Source organism: Emericellopsis cladophorae (genome assembly GCF_022114955.1).
Source record: "Emericellopsis cladophorae strain MUM 19.33 chromosome Unknown NODE_51_length_166314_cov_118_033994, whole genome shotgun sequence".
Classification (NCBI taxonomy): Eukaryota; Fungi; Ascomycota; class Sordariomycetes; order Hypocreales; family Bionectriaceae; genus Emericellopsis; species Emericellopsis cladophorae.
Genome location: NW_026250976.1, coordinates 23,866 through 50,638, shown reverse-complemented (window position 1 = coordinate 50,638; position 26,773 = coordinate 23,866). Strand labels below are relative to the sequence as shown.

Sequence of the window (26,773 nt, the reverse complement as noted above, 5' to 3'; positions counted from 1 at the left end):
CCATAATAAACAGTGAAAAGCAATTGAGCCAAACAAGAAATGGACGGGGTATCACGCTCTCTCACATGCCTTGGAAAACGCCACGGCCAGACCCAAAAAAACCACCCCAGTCCGCTTGCATGCCATTCTGATCAAACATCTGATCGATCTGCCTCTCCTGCCGACGCGGATGCACTCTACGGCCCTGCGATATGGTAGAGTGTATGGACTGGGATGATGTCGAAGGTGGCTGCGAGTGTGATTGCTGACCACTCATCGGGACATTGTACATGTTCGGATCGAACATGTTCGCCGAGAACTCCAAGCCTGGTTGGCCTTCGGGATGCTGGATCGCGTACGGCGGGGGCTGTCCCAGGAGCTGGGAATCCATGTCGTTCATTGAACCTGGCATGAAGAACTGCGAACCTTGCGCTTGCTGTTGCTGACCCATGGGGGCCGGAGGCTGATATCCAAGCTCCATCATGGGCTGATTGGGGTAGGCAAAAGGATCTTCCGATGGAAACATGAGGTTGTCAAGCTTGTTGACAGGGTTGCGCCCATTGAATGGTTGACCTTGCTGCTGGATCGCATACGGCTGTTGTGAGCTAGACGCCGTGCTGGGGGAGCCAGACGTGGCTCGAGAGGACATGTCGAAAGCGAGAAGATCAGGCATTCCAGTGAAGCTAGGGTCCTGAAAGCACTGCTCAGACATGGAGGGCACAGCATCGCCCGAGCCACGAGACGCGGGCGTGCTGTAGGCCGGTGCAGACCTGCCCCCATTACGAGCACGCGCCAAGTCCCCAGTGCGCTGCGACGAGATGCTGGACTGCCGGCCGGTCGAAAACATGGGAATTGGTCCTGCTTTACCAGAGTTCTGTGCTGAACGCTTCTTGCTTTGCACGGGCTTGTGGTTCGCAGGGTCCAGTTTCTCGGGTAGCTGTTCGAACAGCACCTGGAGCGATTTTGTCACTCGCTCGGCCGCCAGACTCTTGTCTGCTAGCTCTGCGATCATCTTACGCCCAGCTTGCGCGTCAGCGAGGACTTCTGCTGAGCCTGGCTTTTCTGGATTCTCTATCGCGTAGAACACCAGCGACAAGACTGCGAAGAACTCCGTGTAGAGCATGAACCAGTAAGGCCCGCTGAGGACCCGCTGCTTGCGGATCTCGAGACCAATATGGACGATGTTGCGAGAGACACTGATCGCAGCAGCAGCGCAGGCGTACGACAGTTCGTCAATCTTGGTCCCTTGACTCAGGCGTGGCGACACGTAATGGAGAAAGGGCCGGTACAGAACCAACTGCACGTGTGCGTAGACGAACCTGAGCAAGTGACGCACCCTCACAACCTCAATGGGGCCTTCAGGGCTCGGTCGCCACGTTTCGGGAAGCCTCTCGAACCACTGCTGGAGTTCGCCTTCAATTTCCTTGATCCTTGAGTAGCTGATGGAGTACGTGGATGCCGCCGCCGACTTCTGACGCTTGATGTTGGACCCAGATCCCTTGATCGGATATACATACTTTGTGATTTTGGCTAGTATTTCCATGAGACGCGTATGTGCGTTGAAAGCCACAAAGAAGGAGGATGAGCCAGGAGGTGGTTGCAGAATCATGTTATAGGTCACGAACTCGTCGTCAACCTCTGTTGGGAATGGCTGATCGACATCATCAGTGTTGAGCATCAGCGGAAAGCCCAGCAAGGTCGAGAGGTAGATATCCATCTGGCGGATGACATAGAACACGCGCCGCCGAGTCTCGTCCTCGATTGTGTCTATTTGGTCATGTTTGAGGTGGCGATGAAGGCCCATGTGGAGAGCGGATCGCAGGGCAATGCCTACAAATGTGTAGCACGCGCTCATGTTCGAAGTCGCTTGGAGGAAAAGGATGATGAAAAGTAGCGCCTGAAGCGACGTGAGGTCGCGGCATTGCGTAACGTCTTGTATCAATGCTCGTGCGCTCTTGTAGTATTTCATGCTTGAAAAGTTAATGTTGTTATCTCACTGTGGATTTGTATCGACTTACCCTTCGTCCATGGCTTCTTTCACACTCATCTTGTGGGAGTTTTGTTCATCGAGACTCTCGTACATACACCCGAGAGCCAAGACAGCGTATACAAGGCCCAAAAAGTGCGTTTCTTCTTGGTTCAGGGATTCAACAGGCCGATCGTAGATTTTGTCGAGTTTTTCGTAGAATGAAGGCACGTGAACAATGCGGACCAGACAGGTCGCGCAGCCGAGAGAGTAGTAGCAGAGGTTGCGAGTGACCTCTTTGGATGGAAGCTCGGCGTAGTTGGAAACTGACGAGAACGGTGACTGCCCCACGGGCGTAGGTGGATCGAGGTTTGCCAAACCTGCGGCAGGTCGCTCAGGTTTCGTAGTGAAGGGTAATTTTGCCGACGGCCCAAGCTTGCCACGGAAATGCTCCTTCATGCGCTTCAGGAACATAGATCCAGATGAGATCCCGTGGAAGTCCCAACCGCCCTTGTCGTCGATGTCCAGCTGCCCTGTCGAGTCGATCATGGACACGATCTGCGCGTCGTTTGAATCCGAGCTGGACGGCGGAGGCACATTAGAAGGACCCCCGTGCTGTCTCGCGGCTCGTGCGCGTGCTTGCTCGCGATTGTGGAATTCTTGCTGAACGGCAGGGTCGAGGTTGGGGTCCGCGAGGTCTACATCAGGCATAAACTTGCGAAGGAGGGTTTCGGCGCGCTGTAGTCGGCCTTCGAGGGCTTCGATGTATTGTGGTGCAGGGTTCCGTCTTCGATTGGAGGGCTTATCATAAGTGCATTCTACAGGATCGTGTCAGTCCCAAAGAGAGGAGCTGCAAACGCAAGTCGCGAAGACATACCGTAACTGTACACTGAGCAATGTGTGCATGGCTGTTTGCCGTCGCATTTAATCTTCTTGCGACGACACTCGTCGCAAGCCCGAGTAACTCGACGCCGTTTCTGTATCGGTTGTGAAGGCGCGCCTGGGTCGGCAGGTTCATGCTCGGAGTCACTAGCGCCAGGAGACGCGACGCCGCCGTGAGTCGTCCAGTCGTGAGACGTAAGACCACCGTCGTCTTCCGACATGTCTTGCGACAAGCCAGCCTGGCGTAGTTAGCATTGATTGTTCAGAGATGCTTCTACCCTTTCACTGAGGCTGGGATGGCACGCAGAGGCTCGCGCGGCGTCGCATGCGCCAGGGCGGGGCTCACCATGGTGACCGCTGTGTAGGCAGGGAGGGCGTCGAGATGCGGTCGTGAGTGATGGGCTTTTGGCACGCTGGAGGAAATCGGCGAAGCGACCAGAAGATGATCAGGCTAGATCTTGGAAGGGTTTCGGTAGACGATCCAAGCGTTCGTCGGGCTCAAGTCGTCGAGTTCCCAGTGGCGCCAGCAGCAGAATCCCATTCATTGCCCGACTCCCGTCTCAAGTCTTTTTCTGCGAAACGGAAGTCTCCCAATTGCCCTGAAGAAATGGCAAAATGGCAATCTATGCCATGAATGGCCTGTCGGCAAGCATTCGTCGTGGTTCAATTCCACGCAGTGCTGGTCTGATCGTCTTCGTGTCGCTAGGGCGAGTCGGCGGCCATCGATCAAGTAGGGGAGGGAATAAAGATACAAACAGGTCTAGGATGTGCTGGTGGACGCGGGCGCCGCTGGGGGAACTGGGAGAGAGTGTGAGAGACGGAGAGGAAATCCAGTCCGATTGAATGCAGATTGCTAGAGCAAAAGCCGGCAGTACGACGAGACCCGCTAGTTGTAGGGGCCGACGGCGCCAAACCCGCACGACCGTGAGGCCTCAGGCGCCCTTGTGGCGCCTGGGTCCGACGAGATGGCCGTTCAGGCCTGCACAAGCAAAAGTACCTCGGCCTTTCGCACTAACATTACTCGCTCCAGTCGCTAAACTGTACCGCGTCCACGTCCAGGCAACACCAGCTGCCCAGGCCTCCAGCCGCTCTCAGCAAACTGCCGACGATGCTGCACCTGTTACTCACAGGGCGACAAGCGACGTGAAATGCGGTGACGGTGTCATAGCTTTCCACTCCCTCGTGACAGACAGCGCGACGGCGAATAATCCTGCATGGCTGATTTGGCAGTCTAGGGCTGAAGTTCTCCCCTCGCGTCTTTTATTAATAAAGTGAGCACAGTGCTGGCTGGGCCCGCAAAAAGTGAAAGTTATCACTCCGCTGACGGTTCCAGTTGATCGTCAGGCGTTGTGCGTCCGACAAGTCGCCAATTGACAAACACAGCTGCCCGGGGGTGATCTGACTTTGGACTGCAGGAACAATAGCACAAGAATGCGTCCCTCTGTATTGGCTTGTTTCTCCGAGCCCAGGCCCAAGTAAGTACGCAAGTCAGTAAGAATTCAAGCGCAAATTTTGAGTTTTAGCACCCGATCAAATGTTTGGGCGCGTTCTCGACGCCAGTCTCGAGCGGTTGGGGGAGGGCAGAAAGAGGCAACCCACTGACATGAGCGAGTCAGGCTTCGGCACTCGCGACGATGGACGCGGCATGCACACCCCAGGAATCACCAACTGCTGCCTTTTTGCGCCATGCGGTCATAATCACTGGGATTGCGAGGCTATATTCCAATCCGCGCAAGCATTTGATCAAAATCGTTCCCATGTAGCTGTCCAATAATGCGCCTTTGCGGTGCTCGCTGATGAGACTCGGATGAGCCTATGAGGCAATACCTACTAACAAAAGTACCTAGCAGAGCGCAGCCATTATCACATAGAAGCCGTTCTGCCCAACGTAAAGAATAGTCAAGCACCACGGTCTACCAGATAATTGTAAGATGCCATGTGTACATATATTCTGCGAGTCTGCCCGCCTCGTAGGCTGCCACTGGCGGGGCGAAAGCATTGGACTGGACATGACTTGTTCGCTGCGGACTGCGTCCGCAGCCCCGGGCAGTTTCTACGTACGTATGATAAATTATACGCGCTTTGACACAATGCATCTATTTCAGGTCATTTAAGGCTGGAGTAAAGAATGCACATTTCGCGGCTATCCATGACGCGGCCGGCTGCCTCTCTCGGCGCTGGGGTGACCGTGAGTGAGACGACAGGGCGCTCGTGGGACTTGATAAGTCGGACACACAGCAAGAAGACCATCCCCGTGTCGAGCCACGCTGTGATTCGAGCCCGAGTTAACTCAAGATGAGAACCACGCGACTAGAGGTATGATATCATTGGGCTTGATAGGTGCATTTCCTCGCGCCACTTCCTCAAACCAAACTCGTTGACACGTAAACGAACCCGCTGGAGGCGGACCCCTCTAGATTTGGGGTCCTAATTGTCGGCCGCTTGCCGTATATCCGATCCGGGATTGGAGGCCGTCTACGGACCTCTGAGGCTCTGACAAAACGGCCGATAGGGGCGCTACCAGACAGTGTCTGCGGTTCTCGATGTGGGGACTTCTGCCTCGATTGCTTTCCTTAACTTTAATGTACGTACTAACACCGAAGATTTTTCAACTTTGCCTCTCTTTGTTTTAGGTTGGTGCGGAGGACCCGGAAGCATGCGTACTTTAAGGGACCATTGTCACTTCAAAATCTTAGTGCCCCATGGGTCGTGGGTATCATTTTTCGCTCCATAGTTGGTAAAGAGGTGAGTTCTACTCCGTACCTTATTTTGTTAAAGAGACTGTCTGAGGCCATGGGGCTCGTAGTGAATGACCAAGCTGAAGATCTTTTCCTGTCTGTAAATACTGTACCGAGTGCCTGTTGACCTGGCACGTGCTCGATAGCTTTCAAGGTTAAAACGTTAAAAGTACACACAGTTACGCAATGAATGACATGAAGTCTGCCTTCCGGGAACTTCAGGTATTATACCCAGGTAGTCTAATAGTGTAGTATCTTGAGGTAGTAGTGAGTCCGTCTGCACTGCACCTCTTCAGTACTCACATACTCATTTAACTCCTCTCAATTCATGCTCCGCAAGATACCACTCAGTACAAAAGTACCGCTACCGCTCCAGCTTGTGGAGTTGAGCTTCGCATGTCCGGGCCTTATCCATCCAGTCAACGGCGCTGCCATGGCGACTCCTCCCAAGAATCGGTTCATACTTGCAATGATATCCTCATTAGCATGTGGCTCGGTCTTGATCAAGTTGCAACTCGGTCAAAGGAGGCGATAAGAGACAACAGGATGGGGATAGAGCGCGCTCTCGCACTGGCGAGACACTCACTGAGCGCTGCATCAGGACTACTTTTGTTGTGCCGGCAACAATCGTAAATCTACATTACTGAATCACAGTGAAGATAGACTCCATAGTAGGAATATACTGTTTTATAGATCGGTCACCAACGCGCAGAATCTGAAATAAAGCAAGATATGCAAGGCCCCAAGAAGTGTAAGTAGATGGCAGACGCCGTGGCAGCGTCACCACAGAACGCGCAGAACGCGCCCCACCAGACATCGATACAGTCACGGTCACGGTCTCCAGCGTGGGGTACGGAGTACCAACCCACCCTATCTCAACATCACAGCTCGTCAACTCATCAGCTCGTTGAATCACAGCATAATCTGGGAGACTGCCACAGCGGAGCTTTAGAGGTCATGGCGCACCTCACGCCAGATTTGCAGAATTATTTTGGCCACATGCGACAGCAGGGAGGCGTTGTCGTTGAAAGTGAGTCCAACTCGCAGCTTTCTCTCCACTGCTGCGCAAACGGTATCCAGTATACGCAAGCTGACCATCATGATGTAGCCTTGCCAAAACTCGACTTGGATTCATACATCAAGAACTACGAAGGTGCGCGACGCAGTACCAGCGGTTTGTGCTGCTTGGCGTACTGACAAGAAAACCGCCAGGCCGGACCCAATTCGACCGACTCCTCCATATCGGTCGATCCTCCATCCCGCTGTGTGTCGACGCTCTGAAAGCCGCAGTCAAGGAAGCAAAGGCTGGCGGGGATGTAGGCAGATACAACGAGGCCTGGGAGAACATCAGGGTCGCAGCGCCCCACGAGCCGGAGGCTATCAAGGATGAAGAGTGGATTGCGCGCCAAAAAGACATCAACAAGAAGGAATCGACCCGTTTAGAGTCCAACCTTTCGGGGTATAAACAGAATGGTATCAAAGAAAGCATACGTGTGAGTCCGGACCACGTACATCACCCATGGAGTCAGGCTGACAGCCATATTAGATGGGCAATGAGGACCTCGGTCAACACTACGAACAGATCGGCAAGTTAAAAGAAGCCTCTGACGCCTATGGCCGTATGCGGCACGAGGTCAGCACGACGAAGCACATTATGGATTGCTGCCAGCGGTTGATTAGCGTGGCACTCCAGCGGAGAGACTGGTCCTCGATTATTAGCAACATTGCTAAGATCAGCAGTATCCAGGGCGTAGAGGATGATCGTGCTATGCAGCCCTACATTAAGATTGTATCGGGTATCGGGTATCTCGGGCAAGGGCTCTTCAAGGAAGCCGCCGACAACCTACTCCGAGCAGATTTGAGTGCCCCCGCCGATACGTTCAACGACATCGCCACGCCTAATGATGTTGCCATCTACGGAGGCCTTCTCGCACTGGCGGTCATGGACCGTGGCCGCCTGCAGACGCGCGTTCTCGACAACCCCCAGTTCAGGGTTTTCCTCGAGACAGAGAGTCACATCAGAAAGGCCATCACACACTTTGTCAGCGGACGATATTCTGCATGCCTGTCCATTCTCGAATCATACAAAGTGGACTATCTGCTTGATATCTACCTGTCGAAACATGTCGAGAACATCTTCTCGCAGATTCGACAGAAATGCATCACCCAGTATTTCGTACCCTTTTCGTGCGTCACACTCGACAGTCTCAACGAGACATTCGCCCACGACGGTCAATCTATCGAGGCAGAGCTGGTGGATATGATCCGCTCGGGAAGTCTCAATGCCAGGATAGACTCGGAATCCAGGGTAAGAATTCGAATCAAGATTCTGATATCGACATACTGACACTCCGCAGTTACTTGTTGCCGTGCAGTCGGATCCCCGTTTAGAGATGCAATACGCTGCGTTGAAGGCTGCGCGCAAATACGAGGATGAGGCGAAAGAACGACTGCGTCGCATCAACCTCATCGCTGCGGGTCTGGAAGTGAAGGCTGGCAAGCAGCAGCCCGGGGGGGACGCAGCATGGACCGAGAGTGCGTCATTGGGTGCAGCTTCCTAATACATTCTCCGGAGCACCATGAGATTCATTGCATTCTAGCGGGTTCATCAGCTGCCAGGCCCGAGTGGCACGCAGGCTGCAGCAATGTCGAGCCCGATGGCGTTTTGGTCAGCATTCATAAACCATTGGCCCTGTGGCCATAGGTTATGGTAGCATCGTTGTGGATGGGCAGCAGACTCTTTCGCGCCACCACAAGAGAAACAAGGACTCCATGTGCAGTAAGCTAGATACACTTGTCGTGAAAGAAGAGAGACGGCACGATATCATGCGCTGTGTCCGTTGTGTTGGTCGCAGTACGATGCACCTGGTTTTACTTCGACGTTGGGCTGTTGATAAGGTTGCAGGCGGTGAATGCGGTCTCAGCCCATCAACTGGCGCATATCTGTCGGTGGCCACCTCACCTGCGCAAACGTCAAGCACCTCTTGATGCTCTGTAAGTACTTCCTCGTAACTTCATCACCCATCACGTGGCCTTTTTGGCCATCGTGAAGCTTTTCGCGAGCGCTACGCTCGTGGATGCCAACCATGGTCACACCAATCGGCCAAGCGGCTTTCCCAATGCTGAGTTGCAAGTAGCCATCGTTTGCATCCACGTAACGCCGTTCTTGTAACGCTTGTACGATTTCGGAGATGGCCTTGAGTAAAGATGACTCCACGTCATCCTTCTCAAACTTGCGGAAAAGCTATAGATTTTAGTATTGCGAGTGCCAGGCATTTCCGTTCGACATACCGGCTTGAGGTTTTCTCGTGTCTGCACCATTGTAGCGTAGGCATTCCGGCTGGCCGTGGTGTCTTCCTTCTCAGCATCCATGGCTCGTTGATACTCTCGCAATACCATTGTGAAGTAACTGGCCAATTTCCTGTACAGAATTTTGCGAGCATCTTTGTCAACGGGGTCTCCCGCGTGGACCTTCATGTCCTTCTCTTCGACCGGTTCTAGTGTCGTAGGGATCGGCCCGTCGGTAACAACCGTAGTCAGGGCCCTGTATCGCCGCAGCTTCGCAGCGTGGCCCTCCCCAAAGAGAGAAACAGGGTGTCCAATTTCTCTCAGCTTGGCGACGAGCTCTGCCTCGGCGATGTCCTCCTCTCCGTCTGCGACGCGATCCCCATCGCCTTCCTCGCAGACGGTCCTGGCCCTCTCCTTCAAGCCAAGGCGCTTTCGCCTAGCCTGCTCCTCCTCCCATTCCTGATCTTCCCGTCTCCTGCGCGATTCTTCAGCTAATTTCCGTCTCTTCTCCTCCCGTGCCTCACGTTCCGCTGCCGCATCATCTTCAGCCTTGCGCTTGGCGGTTAGCTGAGCTTCTCTCTGATCGTTGAGACGTTTCTGTTCGGCCTCGTAGGCGGCTTGTCGTTCGGCTTCGATCTCTGCACGGCGTTGATATTTCTTTGTCGAGGAGTCGCCGGCGCCGGAGGTTGGTTTCTTGGATTTGCCGAGCTCCTTGCTCATCAACGAGGCGAAGTCCATGGCTCCGACTTTATGCAGTCGTTGACAGTGTCAAATGTTGCGGCGAGATGTGCGATGGCTTCGAGATGGTATGCAGAGTCCGTAATAGTGCGTGGTGTAGGTGGACAAACATTGAGCATGTCTGAAATTAACTTTACGGGCAGCGGCGGAATTTAGTGCGGAAGCTGCCCGCGCGAGGCACGTCGCGAGCACCATCACAACATGTGCGCACCGCGAACTACCTGAGATATCTTAAGGAATCGTCCATGTGTATGGTGCAGTGAATCACAGGCATTACTTATATAATGATGTCTCAATATGCACCATCGCCAATGAACGTGTTACGCTTGCCTATACTTTTTTTTAGGACTACCATATGGAGTTGACACTGGCTTGAGAGTGAGTAGCTGCTCAACTTCTGATGCCTACAGGTAAGCACGCTACTTGCGTTCAGCTGCTCGACTACAATCTGAGGAAATCAAAATCAGTCTCATTGGTAGTATGTCCACAACAGTGTACTCTCGAAAAGCTCTTAAGCACCATGGCAGGGGACGGTGGGCCAGGAGTTAAGCTATGTGATGAGGAAGAAACTCTAACAATGGGAGATTAACAAAGAACAATCAAATGATGCAAAGCCCATTGCGGGTGGCTCGAGCTCGTATGCCGCATTATCACCACTAGCAGATGGCTCAGTCACACGGGACCCTTGGAACTTGATGAGGCCGCTTCAGAGGAGTTACTTCACTAGTACCGTGCAATTGAAAAGCCTTGCAAAAGCCGGACTGTCCCGGCAAAACAAAGTGACTCGGGATGGGAGTGAATAATGGCGCACTTGACCAGGTCCTGAACATCTCGTGCATGAAACCTCAGAGCAGGCATTGCATTAAAAAGGAAGGTCTGGGAGCCCCGGGATGTTCTGTTCCTCGGCTGTAGACAGCAACCGCACGCAGAACAAACAGTGTGAGTACCAGCAGTACTCCGCTCGTTTCCTCCAGGATCATTTGCGGCGTTGTACACGGATTTGCTATCGATTGTCACGAGGTATTTGTATGTACACGGCCGCTGCTTCGCGCCTCGTCTCAATCTAATTCTCCCTCATCATATCTCCCTTGCGCTTTGCTCGCAGATCCCACAGACCCTTTTCATCGTTAGCCTATTCAGTTGCGGGTTCGTAGGTGCATTCTGACTTACGTCGGTCTGGTAGGCAACGTAGCCCATGATCGACGGAATCACAGCAACGTAGATGAATGTAATGCGCGCAGTTCGGGGAGTCCATCGGAAGTAGTGGTGTCGCAATTTCTGCATGGCTATTCGAGGACGTGTTAGCATTGTTGTCGCTATCGGTTCGTCAACGGGACTACGAACCCGCCAGCTTTTGGAAGGCCGGCTCGGGGCGGAATTCTGAGGTCAATGGTTAGCAATTAGCTTTCGTGAAGGTAATTCGGAGGACGAACTCATTTCAGCCATCTTGAATGTGTAGTTGACGGCAGAATTGCGAATGGTGAGGAGCGTTTCAACGGCATGCGAACAGAGTCAATGGACCCAGCAATGGATTGAGGCTGGATCACAATCGCTGACTAATCATACACGCGAGTTGCTATTGGATAGACATCATGAGCCCATCACCTACCCTGCACTGACATTCCCGCCGCACATGAGGCGAGATATCAAGGCATGAATGAGCAATAGCACCATTTTATAGATCGATACCGTTCATGAACTCTAAGATTACATCTTATCACTTAAAAGGTCTTTCGCGCAATGTGGCGACAAGCGGATTTAGAATTACTTATCAATGGCGACAACCATAATAATATTCACTTTGATAGGGATCAATGCCGAAAACACAGGTTGGAGCTACCGGTACAACGCAATTAATGCCGTCCTTACCGGATCACTATATTAAAAAAAGCACATTACTACGACGGTGAATGATTCGGCTTCCGACTATCTGATGGTCGACCAAACATATAAATTAAGCTATTTTGGCTCGAGGTCTGGCCTGGTACGAGATGAGTACAACAATATCACGTGATACGCTAGCTCCCTCCAGAGGCATGCATCGACCAGAAAATTGTCGTCACGGAAGGCGACGAGAGTCTGCCTCACTCATCAACCCAAACCCTGGTCGTCGCAACGCGCTTTTGCGAGACAGGCTGTCATTGAACATCCTGGATTAATCGTCTTGATATTGCAGGAAATTTCGACATCCGACTGCGAAAATCCTCAACCACCACGCGTCGACACAGTCGCGCGACGGCGTGAAGCGCGACCTCGATTTTTCACAAGGCCTCATCTGCTCGGAGAGGAATTCGACATGGCGCAACCACCACCTCCACCCCCAGGATGGGGCGCGCCCCCTCCTCCACCTCCGCCTTCTTCTCTGCCACCGCCTCCGTCAGAACCAGCGCCCCCAGCGCCACCACCTCCTGGCTACCGACCACCGACCGACCCTCAGATTGCCAAGTTTGCGCAGAAGAAGAAGGAATGGCTTCGGAACCAAAGAAACCGCTTCGGAGAAAAGCGCAAAGGCGGGTTCGTACAGACACAGAAGGCTGATATGCCACCGGAGCACCTGCGCAAAATTGTGAAGGACATTGGCGATGTGTCGCAAAAGAAGTACACCAACGACAAGAGGAGTTACCTCGGTGCTTTGAAGTTCATGCCTCACGCTGTGCTCAAACTTCTCGAGAACATGCCCATGCCCTGGGAGTCCGCGCGTGAAGTGAAGGTGCTTTACCACGTTAATGGCTGTCTTACGCTGGTCAATGAGATACCCCGCGTGATTGAACCTGTTTTCTTTGCCCAATGGGCGATGATGTGGACATTCATGAGGAAAGAGAAGGCAGACCGAAGACTATTCAAGCGTATGCGCTTTCCACCATTTGACGACGAAGAGCCGCCGCTGTCATGGTCCGAGAACATCGAAGACGTCGAACCCCTAGAGCCCATCCAGATGGAGCTGAATGAGGAGGAAGACGATGCTGTGTACGAATGGTTTTACGATCATCAGCCTCTGCTCGACACGCCTCACGTGAACGGCCCGAGTTACAAGTCATGGAACCTTACGCTGCAGCAGATGGCGACTCTCTTCCGTCTGAGTCGACCACTTGTCTCCGACGTCGTGGACAAGAACTACTTCTACTTGTTCGAGCTGAAGGGCTTCTTGACTGCCAAAGCGCTCAACATGGCCTTGCCAGGAGGGCCTAAGTTCGAACCTTTGTACAAGGACATTGACCCTAATAACGAAGACTTTGGAGAGTTCAACGCAATTGATCGAATCATTTTCCGAGCGCCAATCCGCACAGAGCTCAAGGTGGCATATCCGTACCTCTACAACTCGTTGCCACGCAGCGTGCATCTTACCTGGCATTCTCACCCTCAAATCGTGTTCAATCGCGCCGACGACCCCGATTTGCCGACTTTCCACTTCGATCGACGGATCAACCCAATTTCTTCAAGGACTGTCGCCACGAAGAACGTCGATGTATCGCTCGAGGACGAGCTTTTCGGGAAAGGCAACAACGAGGAACCCGAGGAGGATGCTTTTGTGCTACCTGCGGGCTCAGAGCCCTTCCTGTCTGAGGAGGATTTGGAAAACGATGACACTTCTTCAGCAGTGGAGCTTTGGTGGGCGCCGTACCCCTTTGACCGACGCTCCGGCCGTATGGTGCGCGCTCAGGACGTTCCACTCATCAAACAGTGGTACCTTGAGCATCCCCCGTCAGGCGACCTTCCCAAGAAAACCCGTGTCTCATACCAGAAGCTTCTGAAGAACTTTGTGTTGAACGAACTTCACAAGAAGAAGCCCAAAGCGCAGAACAACCAGAACCTGATGCGTTCTTTGAAGCAGACAAAATTTTTCCAGCAAACCACGATCGACTGGGTTGAAGCTGGTCTTCAAGTCTGCCGCCAGGGTTTTAACATGCTCAACCTCTTGATCCATCGCAAGAACCTCACTTACCTTCACCTCGACTACAACTTCAATTTGAAGCCAGTCAAGACACTCACAACGAAGGAACGAAAGAAGTCACGATTCGGAAACGCCTTTCACTTGATGCGTGAGATCCTCAGGCTCACGAAACTCATCGTTGATGCGCAGGTCCAATATCGCCTAGGCAACATCGACGCGTTTCAGCTAGCCGATGGCATCCTGTACGCCTTTAACCACGTCGGTCAGCTTACGGGAATGTACCGTTACAAGTACAAACTCATGCACCAGATTCGTACTTGCAAAGACTTGAAGCATCTGATCTACTACCGCTTCAACTCTGGCCCAGTAGGGAAAGGTCCTGGTTGTGGGTTCTGGGCCCCTGCCTGGAGGGTGTGGTTGTTCTTCATGAGAGGCATCATTCCTTTACTTGAGAGATGGCTTGGCAACCTGTTATCACGCCAATTCGAGGGTCGTCACAGCAAGGGCGTTGCCAAGACAGTCACCAAACAGCGTGTTGAGTCACACTTCGATCTTGAGCTGCGTGCCTCAGTCATGGCGGACTTGATGGACATGATGCCTGAGGGTATCAAGCAGAACAAGGTCAACACTGTGCTGCAGCATCTTTCTGAAGCCTGGCGCTGTTGGAAGAGCAACATTCCATGGAAGGTTCCTGGACTCCCTGCCCCAATTGAGAACATCATTCTCCGGTATGTCAAGTCGAAGGCAGACTGGTGGATTTCGGTTGCGCACTACAACCGTGAACGCATCCGTCGCGGCGCCACTGTCGACAAGACCGTTGCCAAGAAGAATGTTGGTCGTCTAACTCGCCTTTGGCTTAAGGCAGAGCAAGAGCGCCAACACAACCACATGAAGGACGGCCCATATGTCTCTTCAGAAGAGGCTGTCGCCATTTACACCACAACTGTTCACTGGTTAGAGTCTCGGAAGTTTTCTCCCATTCCGTTCCCCAGCGTCTCCTACAAGCATGATACCAAGATTCTTATCCTCGCTCTTGAGCGACTGAGAGAAGCTTACTCTGTGAAGGGTCGGTTGAATCAAAGCCAACGTGAGGAGCTGGCCTTAATTGAGCAGGCCTACGATAGCCCTGGAACGACGCTCGAGCGCATCAAGCGGTTCTTGTTGACACAGCGCGCATTCAAGGAAGTCAACATTGACATGAACGACAACTATAGCACTATCAACCCGGTGTATGACATTGAGCCCATTGAGAAGATCAGCGATGCCTACCTCGATCAATACCTCTGGTATCAAGCTGATCAGCGACACTTGTTTCCGGCCTGGATCAAGCCTTCTGATTCTGAAGTACCTCCTTTGCTCGTGTACAAGTGGGCTCAAGGGATCAACAATCTCGATCGTGTGTGGGTGACCGAGGAGGGCGAATGCAATGTCCTTCTCGAGACAGAGTTGTCCAAGGTGTACGAGAAAATGGAGCTCACCCTGCTCAACTCTTTGTTGCGCCTCATCATGGACCACAACTTGGCTGATTACATCACTTCCAAGAACAATGTCCAGCTCACATACAAAGATATGAACCATGTCAATAGCTTTGGAATGATTCGTGGGCTGCAGTTTTCTGCATTCGTGTTCCAATTCTATGGCCTGGTACTGGACTTGCTCCTGCTCGGCCCGCAACGTGCGAGTGAGATCGCCGGGCCACCTCAGAGTCCCAACGAGTTCCTCCAGTTCCGCGATCGGGAGACCGAAACAAGGCACCCGATCCGCTTGTACAGTCGGTACATTGACAAGATTTGGGTCTTCCTTCGCTTCACAGCTGAGGAGTCGAGAGACCTCATCCAGCGCTTCTTGACGGAGCAGCCCGATCCCAACTTTGAGAACGTCATTGGGTACAAGAGCAAGAAATGCTGGCCCCGAGACTCGCGCATGAGGCTCATGCGACACGATGTCAACCTTGGTCGTGCCGTGTTCTGGGATCTCAAGAATCGCCTTCCCCGTTCTGTCACCACTATTGAATGGGACGACAGCTTCGTCAGCGTCTACAGCCGGGACAATCCCAACCTGCTGTACTCCATGTGTGGTTTCGAAGTGCGCATTCTGCCCAAGGTCCGCAACCAACTTGGAGAGTTCCCTGTGAAGGACAGTGTGTGGTCACTCGTGGACAACACGACCAAGGAGAGGACAGCGCACGCCTTCCTGCAGGTCACACACGACGACATCCAGAAATTCAACAACCGGATCAGGCAGATTCTGATGTCGTCTGGTTCTACGACTTTCACCAAGATTGCCAACAAGTGGAACACGGCACTTATTGCTCTGTTCACGTACTATCGAGAAGCTGCTGTTTCCACTGTCAGCCTGCTTGACACTATTGTCAAGTGCGAGACCAAGATTCAGACTCGCGTCAAGATCGGCTTGAACTCCAAGATGCCTTCGAGATTCCCCCCGGCGGTCTTCTACACACCAAAGGAGCTTGGTGGTCTGGGCATGATCTCGGGCTCACACATTCTCATCCCCGCTAGCGACAAACGCTGGTCGGCACAGACTGATACAGGCGTCACGCATTATCGCGCGGGCATGACGCATGATGAGGAAACTTTGATCCCCAACATCTTCCGTTACATCATTCCCTGGGAAGCTGAATTTGTTGACTCCCAACGCGTGTGGACCGAGTACTCGCAGAAGCGTCTCGAAGCCAATCAACAGAACCGTCGTCTGACTCTTGAGGATCTGGAGGACAGCTGGGATCGGGGCCTGCCCCGCATCAACACCCTCTTCCAGAAGGACCGCAGCACCCTCAGTTTCGACAAGGGCTTCAGGGCCCGCGCTGAGTTCAAGATCTACCAGCTGATGAAGAGTAACCCATTTTGGTGGACCAGTCAACGACACGATGGCAAGCTATGGAATCTCAACGCCTACCGAACTGATGTCATCCAAGCACTGGGTGGTGTTGAGACGATCCTGGAGCACACCCTGTTCAAGGCTACTGGCTTCCCATCCTGGGAGGGTCTGTTCTGGGAGAAAGCTTGCTTGGCCAAGGGTACTATGCTCCTCCGGCACGACCATTCGCAAGTCGCTGTTGAGGATGTCAAGGAAGGTGATCTGCTTCTGGGACCGGACGGAGGTCCTCGTCGTGCTTTCAATATTGTTTCTGGTCAAGAGCGTCTCTATCGTATCACGATGGAAAGTGGCCAAGAAGATCTCGTGGTCACCCCCAACCACATTCTCGTTCTTCACAAATCTACGGGACGTCCTCAGGATCAGTCGGGAGAGATGCCGATCCCAAGCTCGGAGCCAGCGACTGATCATTACGCCACTGTCGAAATGACAGCAGCTGAGTTTGCAGCGTTCGCTCCTCAAGAGAGGGCACACTACCGCCTCTTCAAATGTTGCCTTCCCGAGCAAGCCCCCTTCCGTGAAACACATAGGTTTGAGATCAAGAACATCGCTCTGGAGCAGGACGTCACTGAATGGGCTGGTTTCCGTGTCGATAAAGATCAGCTCTACCTCCGTCACGACTACCTGGTGCTTCACAACAGTGGTTTTGAAGAGTCCATGAAGTTCAAGAAGCTGACCAACGCGCAGAGGTCTGGTCTGAACCAGATTCCTAACCGTCGCTTCACATTGTGGTGGTCACCCACGATCAACCGTGCCAATGTCTACGTCGGTTTCCAAGTCCAACTGGATCTGACTGGCATCTTCTTGCACGGCAAAATCCCAACTCTGAAAATCTCGCTCATTCAGATCTTCCGTGCTCATTTGTGGCAGAAGATCCACGAGTCGGTGGTCATGGACTTGTGTCAAGTCTTTGACCAGGAGCTTGAGTCCTTGGGTATTGAGACTGTGCAGAAGGAGACCATCCATCCCAGAAAATCATACAAGATGAACAGCTCTTGTGCGGACATTCTGCTGTTTGCCAGCCACAAGTGGAATGTGACCCGGCCGTCACTGCTACACGACACCAAGGATGTGATTGAGCCGACAACGACCAACAAATTCTGGATCGACGTGCAGCTGAGATACGGCGACTACGATTCTCATGACATTGAACGATACACGCGTGCCAAGTACCTGGACTACACGACCGACAGCGCCAGTATCTACCCCTCCGCCACCGGTCTCATGGTGGGCATTGATCTTGCTTACAACTTATACTCTGCCTACGGCATGTACTTCCCTGGCCTGAAGGTGCTCATCCAGCAAGCCATGGCCAAGATCATGAAGGCGAACCCTGCACTGTACGTTCTGCGCGAGCGTATCCGCAAGGGTCTGCAGCTGTACGCCTCGGAGAGCAACCAGGAGTTCCTGAACTCGCAGAACTACTCGGAACTGTTCAGCAACCAGACGCAACTGTTCATTGACGACACCAACGTGTACCGTGTGACCATCCACAAGACCTTTGAGGGCAACTTGACAACCAAGCCTATCAACGGTGCTATCTTCATCTTCAACCCTCGCACTGGCCAGCTCTTCTTGAAGATCATCCACACCAGTGTCTGGGCCGGTCAGAAGCGTCTCGGTCAATTGGCCAAGTGGAAGACTGCCGAGGAAGTTGCGGCACTGATCCGGTCGCTACCCATGGAGGAGCAGCCCAAGCAGCTGATTGTCACCCGCAAGGGTCTCCTGGATCCTCTCGAGGTGCACTTACTCGACTTCCCCAACATTTCCATCCGCGCCTCGGAGCTGCAGCTGCCTTTCCAGGCTGCAATGAAGGTGGAAAAGCTGGGCGACATGATCCTGCGCGCGACAGAGCCGCAGATGGTTCTCTTCAACCTGTATGACGACTGGCTCAAGAGCATATCCTCGTACACTGCGTTCTCGCGTCTGATTCTCATTCTTCGCGCGCTGCACGTCAACCCGGACAAGACCAAGCTCATCCTCCGTCCCGACAAGACGGTGATCACCCAAGAGCATCACATCTGGCCGTCCTTGTCGGACGAGGACTGGATCAAGGTCGAGACGCAGCTTCGCGATCTAATCCTAAACGATTATGGCAAGAAGAACAATGTCAACGTGTCAAGTCTGACGAGCAGTGAAGTCCGCGACATCATCCTGGGCATGGAGATCTCGGCGCCGTCCATGCAACGGCAGCAGGCGACCGAGATCGAGAAGCAGCAGCAAGAACAGGCACAGCTCACGGCGGTCACGACCAAGACGCAGAATGTGCACGGAGAGGACATTATTGTGACCACAACATCGCAGCACGAGCAGCAGACCTTTGCGTCCAAGACAGAGTGGAGGACTCGAGCGATAGCCACATCCAACCTGCGGACGCGCGCCAAGAACATTTACGTCTCGTCTGTCGACGACAGCGACGACAATGACATTACCTACGTGATGCCCAACAACATCCTCAAGCGGTTCATCACCATTGCGGACCTGCGCACCCAGATTGCCGGGTACCTGTACGGATCGTCGCCCCCAGACAACAAGGACGTGAAGGAAATCAGGTGCATCGTCATGATCCCCCAGATCGGCGGGTTGCGCAACGTCCAGCTACCGCAGCAGCTGCCGCAGAGCGAGTTCCTGCAGGATATGGAACCTCTGGGGATCATCCACACGGTGTCTGGCAACGAACTGCCGTACATGTCGGCGGCCGACGTGACGGAGCACGCGCATCTGCTGGACAGCCACAAGGAGTGGGACAAGACGAGCACGGCCACCGTGTCGGTTGCATTTACGCCCGGTAGTGTGTCGCTGTCGGCGTGGGGCCTCACGCCGGACGGCTACAAGTGGGGGGCCGAGAACAAGGACATTCAGAGCGACCAGCCACAGGGGTTCTCGACGACGATGGGAACGAAGCGGAAATTGCTGCTGAGTCCCCGATTCAAGGGGTTCTTCCTGGTGCCGACGGACGGCCGGTGGAACTACACGTTCATGGGTAGCGCGTTTGACGGCATGGTCAAGAAGCCCGTGCACGTGAAGCTGGACACGCCGCGGTCGTACTACAGCGACCAGCACAGGCCCGTCCATTTCCAGAGCTTTGCCGAGCTGGAGGACATTTGGGTCGATAGGCAGGACAACTTTGAGTAGTGCAGCCATGCATGCATGGACGTCCTCACGGAAGAGTGTACAAGATGGGAAGAATATCGATCTGGTCAAATTGCGGTTATTTGCTTTGGCATGAACACATAATCTCGAGAGAAGGGGGACAAGGCGTTTTTTTTGTTTCTATGTTTTTTTGCAGAGGCTCAAGGCAGACTATGTACGTTCCTGTTGTATGTTGTCGATATTAGTTTTATTAGTTCTCTGCATTGTCTAGCCCAACACGGTCAAGATTCCGTGTCCACGTACCTTAGTCAGGCAATCCTATTGATTGATCATCCAAAGTTCCATAGACCCTGCTCATTCGTGAACTGAACCCAGCGCTGATTGCGTACCCTCATGCGTGAATGCTGGCCCTCGTCAGGCCAGGGCTCACCAGATGTGATTGATCTTTCGAGAAGGGTTCGAGAAGGTGTACGCAGAAAGTACCTTGCTTGCCTGCCTTAGGGATGGGGATTGGGACCATGACGAAATTGCACGTTAAATTGGGCTTGTTTATGCGTTCATGCGGGGGAACCACCAGCCACCACCACCACCACCCCCCTTGGTCCTCGACTCCACGATCATCAATCAGCCTCCTGGCAGACCGAGGAGAAGATGCAGCGAAAGATACGGTACGCAATATCCGTATATTGGATAATAAATTTAGATTGAAAACGCAGCCTGCGATCGACTCTGGCAGGGCCAGTCGGGGCGACGGGGTGCCTACTACATACGTACATGGCATCGTCTGTAGCCTGCAAGTAGGCGCAACAAACCCTACGTGCGTCTGTCCGCGGGATGTTGTTTCCTACCGCTGCCAGCTAGCTACTTACAACGTACGTCCGATGAACAGTGAGCACCGAGCACGAATACCACTCTGGCACTTGCCAAGCCTGCATGTGCCACTGGAGCACTTGACAGCACAGCAACCTGGCATGCCGCGCGGATCACCACCGTCTACTATCCCTGAGTCCCATCCACTGGGGATAGGTGGATGGGTGGTCGTGCTGCGGGTGTCGGGTGCAGGGGACGGAAGAGGGCGACGAACACGGCGGACACGGGCAGGAATCCATTATCCAGGATCAAAACGAGATGGCCACTCCAATTGGAGCGATAGGGAGCGCGTGGCGGTTGTGTATTATTAGCTGTGGCTGGAGTTGCCTGCAGAGGATGGCGACGTGATCGGTCAACGGTGCCTATTCGAGTACGTTATACATGTGGGAACTTATCACCGCGGCCAGAATACATCTAGGCCGTGCGTAGTAGTAACTGGGAGCAAGGTATTCAATTGGTTGAGCGTTTGTACGGTCTGGTGTAGTCAATACAGACAGCAACTTTATACCTCCAGTGAGGGACACGTGTGGCGGCGCACTGAGACTAATCAATGAGCGACGACGTACTTACAGAGTACTGAGCCTACTGCGTACCTGTCCATTCACTACGATGAAAAGTACATATAGCTCATGTCAGCACTCCCAAGTCTCCCAGTCCAGATAGGCGCTCACAAAAGGCCGGACCCTTGCTGGGCTTGGCTTGGGTGTCATGACGATAGCTCGCCTGTGTTATTAAACCACCACCACGGTGCCCCATCACGCCCCGTCTTCCATGCACAGCGCTGAGTCGCCGACGCCAGTCGACCAATGATGGACACGGAAGGCCGTGAAGCCAGGTTCTCTCCCCGTCTCTGTCAACTGTCAAGACTCGATGAACGTCGCTAACGTCAAGCTAGCTCGCGGGGGACCCGCCCTCATCTGGGGCCAGAGAGACACCAGTCCACCGATATCGAGCCGCCCCGTGCCGTACAGAACACCACACCAGAACGAACTGCCAGACAGATCGAGGCGCTTCAGAGTTCAGACGGCGGCCACTGTGGCGGAACTGCAGTTTGCGCTCACCCACGCAGTACAAACAAGTAGGGAGCATCTCCGCAATTTTAGAAGGAGCGGAGATCGTGTCTAGATGGAAGTGGACAGTAGATCAGATGCCCGCGACGGACAACCTAGCGGTCGCCTGTGCTGACTTATGCTTACCAAAGAAAGATGTCAAGCATGCAAGCGCAGTTCAGCCAGGCAGGCTCAGCATCTGTACGTACGTACTGGCCGGTGCGTGCAAGTCCAAGACAAGACTCGCCCTCCACTGCCTTCAATTCAATCAATGTTCGCCACCGTTGGGTATAGCAGGCAGGCATGGCTTGCTGTCGATCAGCAAGCGTAAGGCCAGGATGACGTGCATCCCAGTTGATGATGATGCTGGGTACACGTATTTTGTCGCCTCTCTTCCAGTCTGTCTGATTACAGTAAAGTAAGGTAAGGTAGCCTTGCCCGGGACAGTCACCGTCAGAAAAGAGCCCCCGTCCCTCAACTCGGATCAAACGAAATACGAAAATCCACCTTGGTCCTTGGTATGCGTCCCAGAAATTGCCGTCAATGGGTACTCATCGCCCAGTCCAGCTTTCCTGCACGTGTCGGCGGACAGTTGGAGACATGGGTGTATTATGCAGGCCGGCACATCCTTGTCCGAAGACTGGGGGTGCGCCTTGTCCTGCCGGACGCAGTAATTGATAATTAGACCAACTAGTACGGACGTACCGCCCGCTGCTGAAAGGTGTCACCGATGAAATAACACAATCGCGTCGACTGATCAGAAATTTTATATTCTGGGTCTCACGCGTGCGAGGCCGGGCGACCGTTTTCCGCGTACCAGGTCGAGTCTTCATCACTCGCGCTCTGTGCGCACGCAGTGCCCCCGACAAGGAGAGGCTTGGCCCTGCTCTCAGTCTCAGGAGTACGGAGTACATCTTCCTACGTTAGTGACTGTTTCAAGTCTGGGCCAGAATTCGCGCGCAAGTTGGGGATCGCTTTCCACGCAGTGACGCGCCGCCACGTACTCGAATTCTTGCCTAAATCTAACAATCCAAGCAATACGTCCAAAGAGAACATGAACCAGGCTCGGATAGATCCACCGCACTAGACTAGCATGCAGCCGTCCTCTTTTTCATGCCTGTACGGATACGTAGTGGCTGATAGGTACACTGCAGTCAGTCATTGTGCGGCCCCCCTCCCCCCCCCCCGGTTGCATCATGCCATGGCCCACGAGACTGCTTCAGGGGTCCTAGTCGGGCGGCGATTTACTGTACACTACGATGTACGCAGGTACCTGTTGCTAAAACCGGCATCACAGACCCGGCGGGAAGGCAGATGACCGAGATATGTTCCCAATGCTGACCCTGGCGCCATCTTGGTCATCCATGTGCCCGTCCCTCGGCGTGCATGGTGTCAAGGGGATTCTCTCAGCCATCGTGGGGATGGATACCCGGCGAGCTGATATCGCCCTTTACACATATACATACCATCCTGGTGCCCTCTCTTCCATCTTCCTTCTGAAGCAAGCAGCAACAGGTGTCTCCAGGATGCGACGTTGAACCAACTTGCCGTCCACTCTTGAACGCTTACACCACTGCCCACTGTCACTCGTTTAACCATTTCACTACTGTCGACGTTTCGTCACTTGAGAACGCGGGATTGGATGATAGGGCCGCATCTGAAACGGCAGACAAGCAAGGAATACCACCACAAGCCCAGCGCAGCCCAAGCAGCCAGCCCATCCATCGACACTTGACGTCTCCGGTTTCTACGGATAGCGTCATCTCAAACCGCACATTCGCTCTTCCGAACAGGCCCTTGTCGGCTGCAACTAGTTCCCGGGTTCAGAAGTTCAGACAGCACGGCTTCACGTTTCAGGCACATGAGTGCGAGTATTCCGAAAGGACTTCCCCCAACGCGTTTGTGCTCAACCTCGCGAAGCGCTCGCGTGGGCTCCGGCAAGCCTATATCGGCTCAGCTATATAGACAGGGCGGACGACGTTGGGCGGCATCGAACCCCGACCCGGCGCACCACACAACTCAAGGTGCTCGCTCTTTTCCCCCAAAATTATCCCTTTGCGTTGCCCGAGAGGGCACCGAATCGTTTGATCATTCCATCCCACGCTACAGCGACCACCTCGAGCGCCGCGCTCGGGCAGGTCCCATGTGTCGACGCGAGGGTGGCGGGCGACTACACCAGCATCGGACACCATGTGGAATACCACGACCACGGGGAGCACCACATGGCCACGTCAAGCCAACACCATCCGGGCTACGGCTCGCCCAGCCAGCAGCAGCAGCAGCAGCAACACCACCACCACCAGCAGTACACGCAACCGCAACAGTACAGGCACCCAGTGCAGCACCAAGGAGATCATGGCGTCTTGCAGCACGAGGGAGCCCACGGCAGTCCCCATGGCCTCCCCCAAGTGCAAGCAGGAGGATCTGTTTCGGCGGCAGCGCATAACCATCACCAGCATCACCACCATCAGCATCCGCCGCACCTGATGATGGACGCGACGCGCATGGGCCATGCTCGAATCGAACCGAGCCACTACGAGACCTCTGGCGGGATGATGAGCCCCATGTACCAACACATGGCCCCTTCCACGCAATCGCAGGCCCATCAGGTCCCAAACAGCCTCAAGAGACCACGATCCGACAGTCTCGACGTCCCCCTCCACGGCTTGCACCAGATGGGCCATGTCAACCTCGCTGGTTTACACCAGGCGCATCTAGGGCAGACATACGCACAGGCCGCTGGTGGCACAGCAAGCCTGTCTCTCTCGCATCCCACGCACCACCACCACCGTCTGCCCGATTCCGAGCCCTCGGCCAAGATGATGCGCCGCGAGGACATTGGCGGTGCGCCCAGTGTCGTTGGTCAGGAGGGGATGCCCGAGCCGGCGCCCCGACCCAAGGGACCCAAGCTCAAGTTCACGGCCGAAGACGATCAGCTGCTCATCGAGCTCAAGGAGCAGAAGAACCTGACGTGGAAGCAAATCGCCGACTTTTTCCCTGGCCGCTCCTCGGGCACCCTGCAGGTGCGCTACTGCACCAAGCTCAAGGCGAAGACCAAGCAGTGGAATCCGGACATGGTATGGTATCTCGTTGCCTGATTGTTTCGTTTTTGGTGATACTGACAAACTCAGGATGAAAAGCTCCGCGGGGCCTTGAACGACTATGAACAAGAGAAGTGGCGGATCGTCTCCACGAAGCTGGGACCTGGGTTCACGCCTGCGGCGTGTCGCGAGAGGGCCGAAGAGCTTTATGTTCTGGGGGAGCACGGTGAGGCAAAGTTCGAAGAGCTGGCCTCCTCGCCGGAGGAGGCTGAGACCTCACTCGTGGAGCCGACCGAGACTATGTACGCCCATGTGCCCCTGGGCTGAAGAGTGATACGGCCACCGCAAGACATCCATCGACCAGACAGACCGTTGCGCACGAGGCGTCGCACTACCATACGCCCGTACTTTCCTAATTCCGTCTATGAATCACGACGAATCACGACGACATGGATCATGCGAATGATCTACGCTACGCTGCTTTATATCACGGACACTACACATACAGGCTCACGCTCACATGGACACGAAAGGGGGGCCGCTTTCGGTGCGTTCGACGCCAGACTGGACCGGGTGGCACAACTATCTTTCTTTTATCAACTCTTTGGACAGTGTCGTGGGGGGTTGGCTGTTTTAATATTGATCCGCAACGGCGGAGGTAATGGTTTCTGTTTGATACATGTAATGGTCTTTAGCGTGATCGATAATAGATTTTGGGCAATGGAGTGTGCGCGGTTGGAATTCGATACCAGGTAGTGGGATCTGGAGAGAAATGGAGGATTTGCTTAGTATTGGAAAAGAAGAGGACGTACGGGGAGGCGCTTGGGGAACTATATTTAATAAAAGGGGGATTCCGAGCACAGTACGAGATTCAGCACATCAGGGAATGTATCAGCTTGGCTGGCTGGCACATGTTGAATAAATGAACTTTGTGGATCACCGCACATGTCAAATCATTGCTCGTTAGAACTGTCATCTTGACAGAAGTCTGTCAGCGAGCGCCGGTGCGTCCAATACTTGGCCATCCTCCACCAAGCCGATGAGGCGCTGATTTGCCAACGTGTCGAGACCGCCGCCAAGGAAGCTGGCCATGTCGACAATCCAGCCATTGAAATCACGAACCTCGGTACTCTTGCCGGCCTGGACGTCCTGCAGCATAGAGCTCGAGTTCTCCCCGACGCGATAGCCAACGCTCCAGAGCATGGATTTCAAGTTCTCGAACCGGAATCGCTCTGCGAGTCTTTCCCTCGCCGCACCCACATCGCCGGCCTCCGACGCCAGAAGCGGTGTCGTACTGTCGTGCTGCAGCAGAGACTGGTAGACAGCACACATCTCGCGGAGCAACCTGTCCATGGCGCGTGACAGGATGCCGTCTTCGTCGTCAAAGAGCACGCCATTCTTCTGTCGAAGGATGGCCGTGAGAGGATTGATGATGGAGTTGACCACCAGCTTCTCCAACTGCAACACCCACAAGTCTTGCCTGTCGACCCTCCTCGAGAGCAGACCCGGGGCCGAGGTGATCATGTCGAGCAGGTAGTCTGACTCAGCCGGCCTGGCCCCCGGGAGGACGAGGCCGGCCTTTGCGTCGGCCAGCGAGGCGTGTCGCGACCTGAAATCGCCCAGCGAGATGACGCCGTGCGTAGTGATGCAGTGGGCAAAATTTGGCGTGTGCTCCTCGCCGTAGCGGTGGGATGTGTACATGGCACCATGGGGTGGCCACAGCTTGGACATGCCATTCTGCGCAAAGGCGACGGTGCTCTGCGCGTCGAGATAGCCACGGAGCCTGTCCGCTTCTGGTAGGGCGACTGACGCTTTCGTGGCGATGAGGAGATTCCTCACTGGCGGAATCTCCTTTGAGTACCCGTGCGCAGGTGGCGATGTCGTCCAGTACTCCACGTCCAGACCAGCGGCGGTTCTCTCGACGCGCCCGTCAGGGCGGGTGATTTCGATCCCGGGATTGCTTGTCCACGTTGTCAGGGGCTCTGCTCGATGGAGGATCAAGGTAATTGGCGGTAGCTCTGCGTGTTTCCTGAGATGAGACGCGTAGAGGCGGCCGATGTTCCCGACGCCAAGGATGTGTATCCTCCTTGGGTCTGAGCTGTGGGAGGTTGGGAGAGGACTGGGCGACCATGAGTAGACTTTGGGAGAAGAACTAGTGTCTGCGAGAATGCGAGAGAGCCATGGTGGCTGCGGAGATGACGGAGGGGGTCTTGCCGCCATACATGTATACTGTGATCTTGGCGCGCTGGAGTACGTGTGGCTTCTGAAGTATAGATGTGAGAAGAGAGACACAGAGCTCCTTGTTGTCAGCATCCCGGGGCGAGGTCTACTCAAGACGAGAG

General features: G+C 54.1%; 7 protein-coding genes across 7 annotated transcripts; 3 read left to right on the top strand and 4 right to left on the bottom strand.

The window, feature by feature from the left end:
• Window positions 1–61: 61 nt before the first annotated feature.
• J7T54_000309 (Activator of stress genes-like protein) lies at window positions 62–3,176 on the bottom strand (the record flags this gene model as incomplete). Its single annotated transcript, XM_051508900.1, has 4 exons — window positions 62–1,949; window positions 1,998–2,763; window positions 2,823–3,066; window positions 3,174–3,176. 4 exons carry the CDS (start codon window positions 3,174–3,176, stop codon window positions 62–64), a joined length of 2,901 nt encoding a protein of 966 aa, XP_051360019.1.
• Window positions 3,177–6,522: 3,346 nt separating this feature from the next.
• J7T54_000308 (COP9 signalosome complex subunit-like protein) lies at window positions 6,523–8,126 on the top strand (the record flags this gene model as incomplete). Its single annotated transcript, XM_051508899.1, has 5 exons — window positions 6,523–6,595; window positions 6,674–6,718; window positions 6,778–7,058; window positions 7,112–7,873; window positions 7,923–8,126. The coding sequence occupies 5 exons, from the start codon at window positions 6,523–6,525 to the stop codon at window positions 8,124–8,126; spliced, it is 1,365 nt and encodes a 454-aa protein (XP_051360018.1).
• A 359-nt stretch (window positions 8,127–8,485) lies between these two features.
• On the bottom strand, window positions 8,486–9,591 carry J7T54_000307 (uncharacterized protein; the record flags this gene model as incomplete). The annotated part of the gene is made up of 2 exons (XM_051508898.1): window positions 8,486–8,809; window positions 8,857–9,591. The coding sequence occupies 2 exons, from the start codon at window positions 9,589–9,591 to the stop codon at window positions 8,486–8,488; spliced, it is 1,059 nt and encodes a 352-aa protein (XP_051360017.1).
• Window positions 9,592–10,654: 1,063 nt separating this feature from the next.
• On the bottom strand, window positions 10,655–11,037 carry J7T54_000306 (NADH:ubiquinone oxidoreductase subunit; the record flags this gene model as incomplete). Its single annotated transcript, XM_051508897.1, has 4 exons — window positions 10,655–10,708; window positions 10,762–10,877; window positions 10,936–10,971; window positions 11,025–11,037. 4 exons carry the CDS (start codon window positions 11,035–11,037, stop codon window positions 10,655–10,657), a joined length of 219 nt encoding a protein of 72 aa, XP_051360016.1.
• An 850-nt stretch (window positions 11,038–11,887) lies between these two features.
• J7T54_000305 (pre-mRNA processing splicing factor 8) lies at window positions 11,888–19,513 on the top strand (the record flags this gene model as incomplete). Its single annotated transcript, XM_051508895.1, has 1 exon — window positions 11,888–19,513. One exon carries the CDS (start codon window positions 11,888–11,890, stop codon window positions 19,511–19,513), a length of 7,626 nt encoding a protein of 2,541 aa, XP_051360015.1.
• A 4,099-nt stretch (window positions 19,514–23,612) lies between these two features.
• J7T54_000304 (uncharacterized protein) lies at window positions 23,613–24,758 on the top strand (the record flags this gene model as incomplete). The annotated part of the gene is made up of 2 exons (XM_051508894.1): window positions 23,613–24,467; window positions 24,522–24,758. 2 exons carry the CDS (start codon window positions 23,613–23,615, stop codon window positions 24,756–24,758), a joined length of 1,092 nt encoding a protein of 363 aa, XP_051360014.1.
• A 645-nt stretch (window positions 24,759–25,403) lies between these two features.
• On the bottom strand, window positions 25,404–26,655 carry J7T54_000303 (2-dehydropantoate 2-reductase-like protein; the record flags this gene model as incomplete). Its single annotated transcript, XM_051508893.1, has 2 exons — window positions 25,404–26,529; window positions 26,585–26,655. 2 exons carry the CDS (start codon window positions 26,653–26,655, stop codon window positions 25,404–25,406), a joined length of 1,197 nt encoding a protein of 398 aa, XP_051360013.1.
• Window positions 26,656–26,773: the final 118 nt, after the last annotated feature.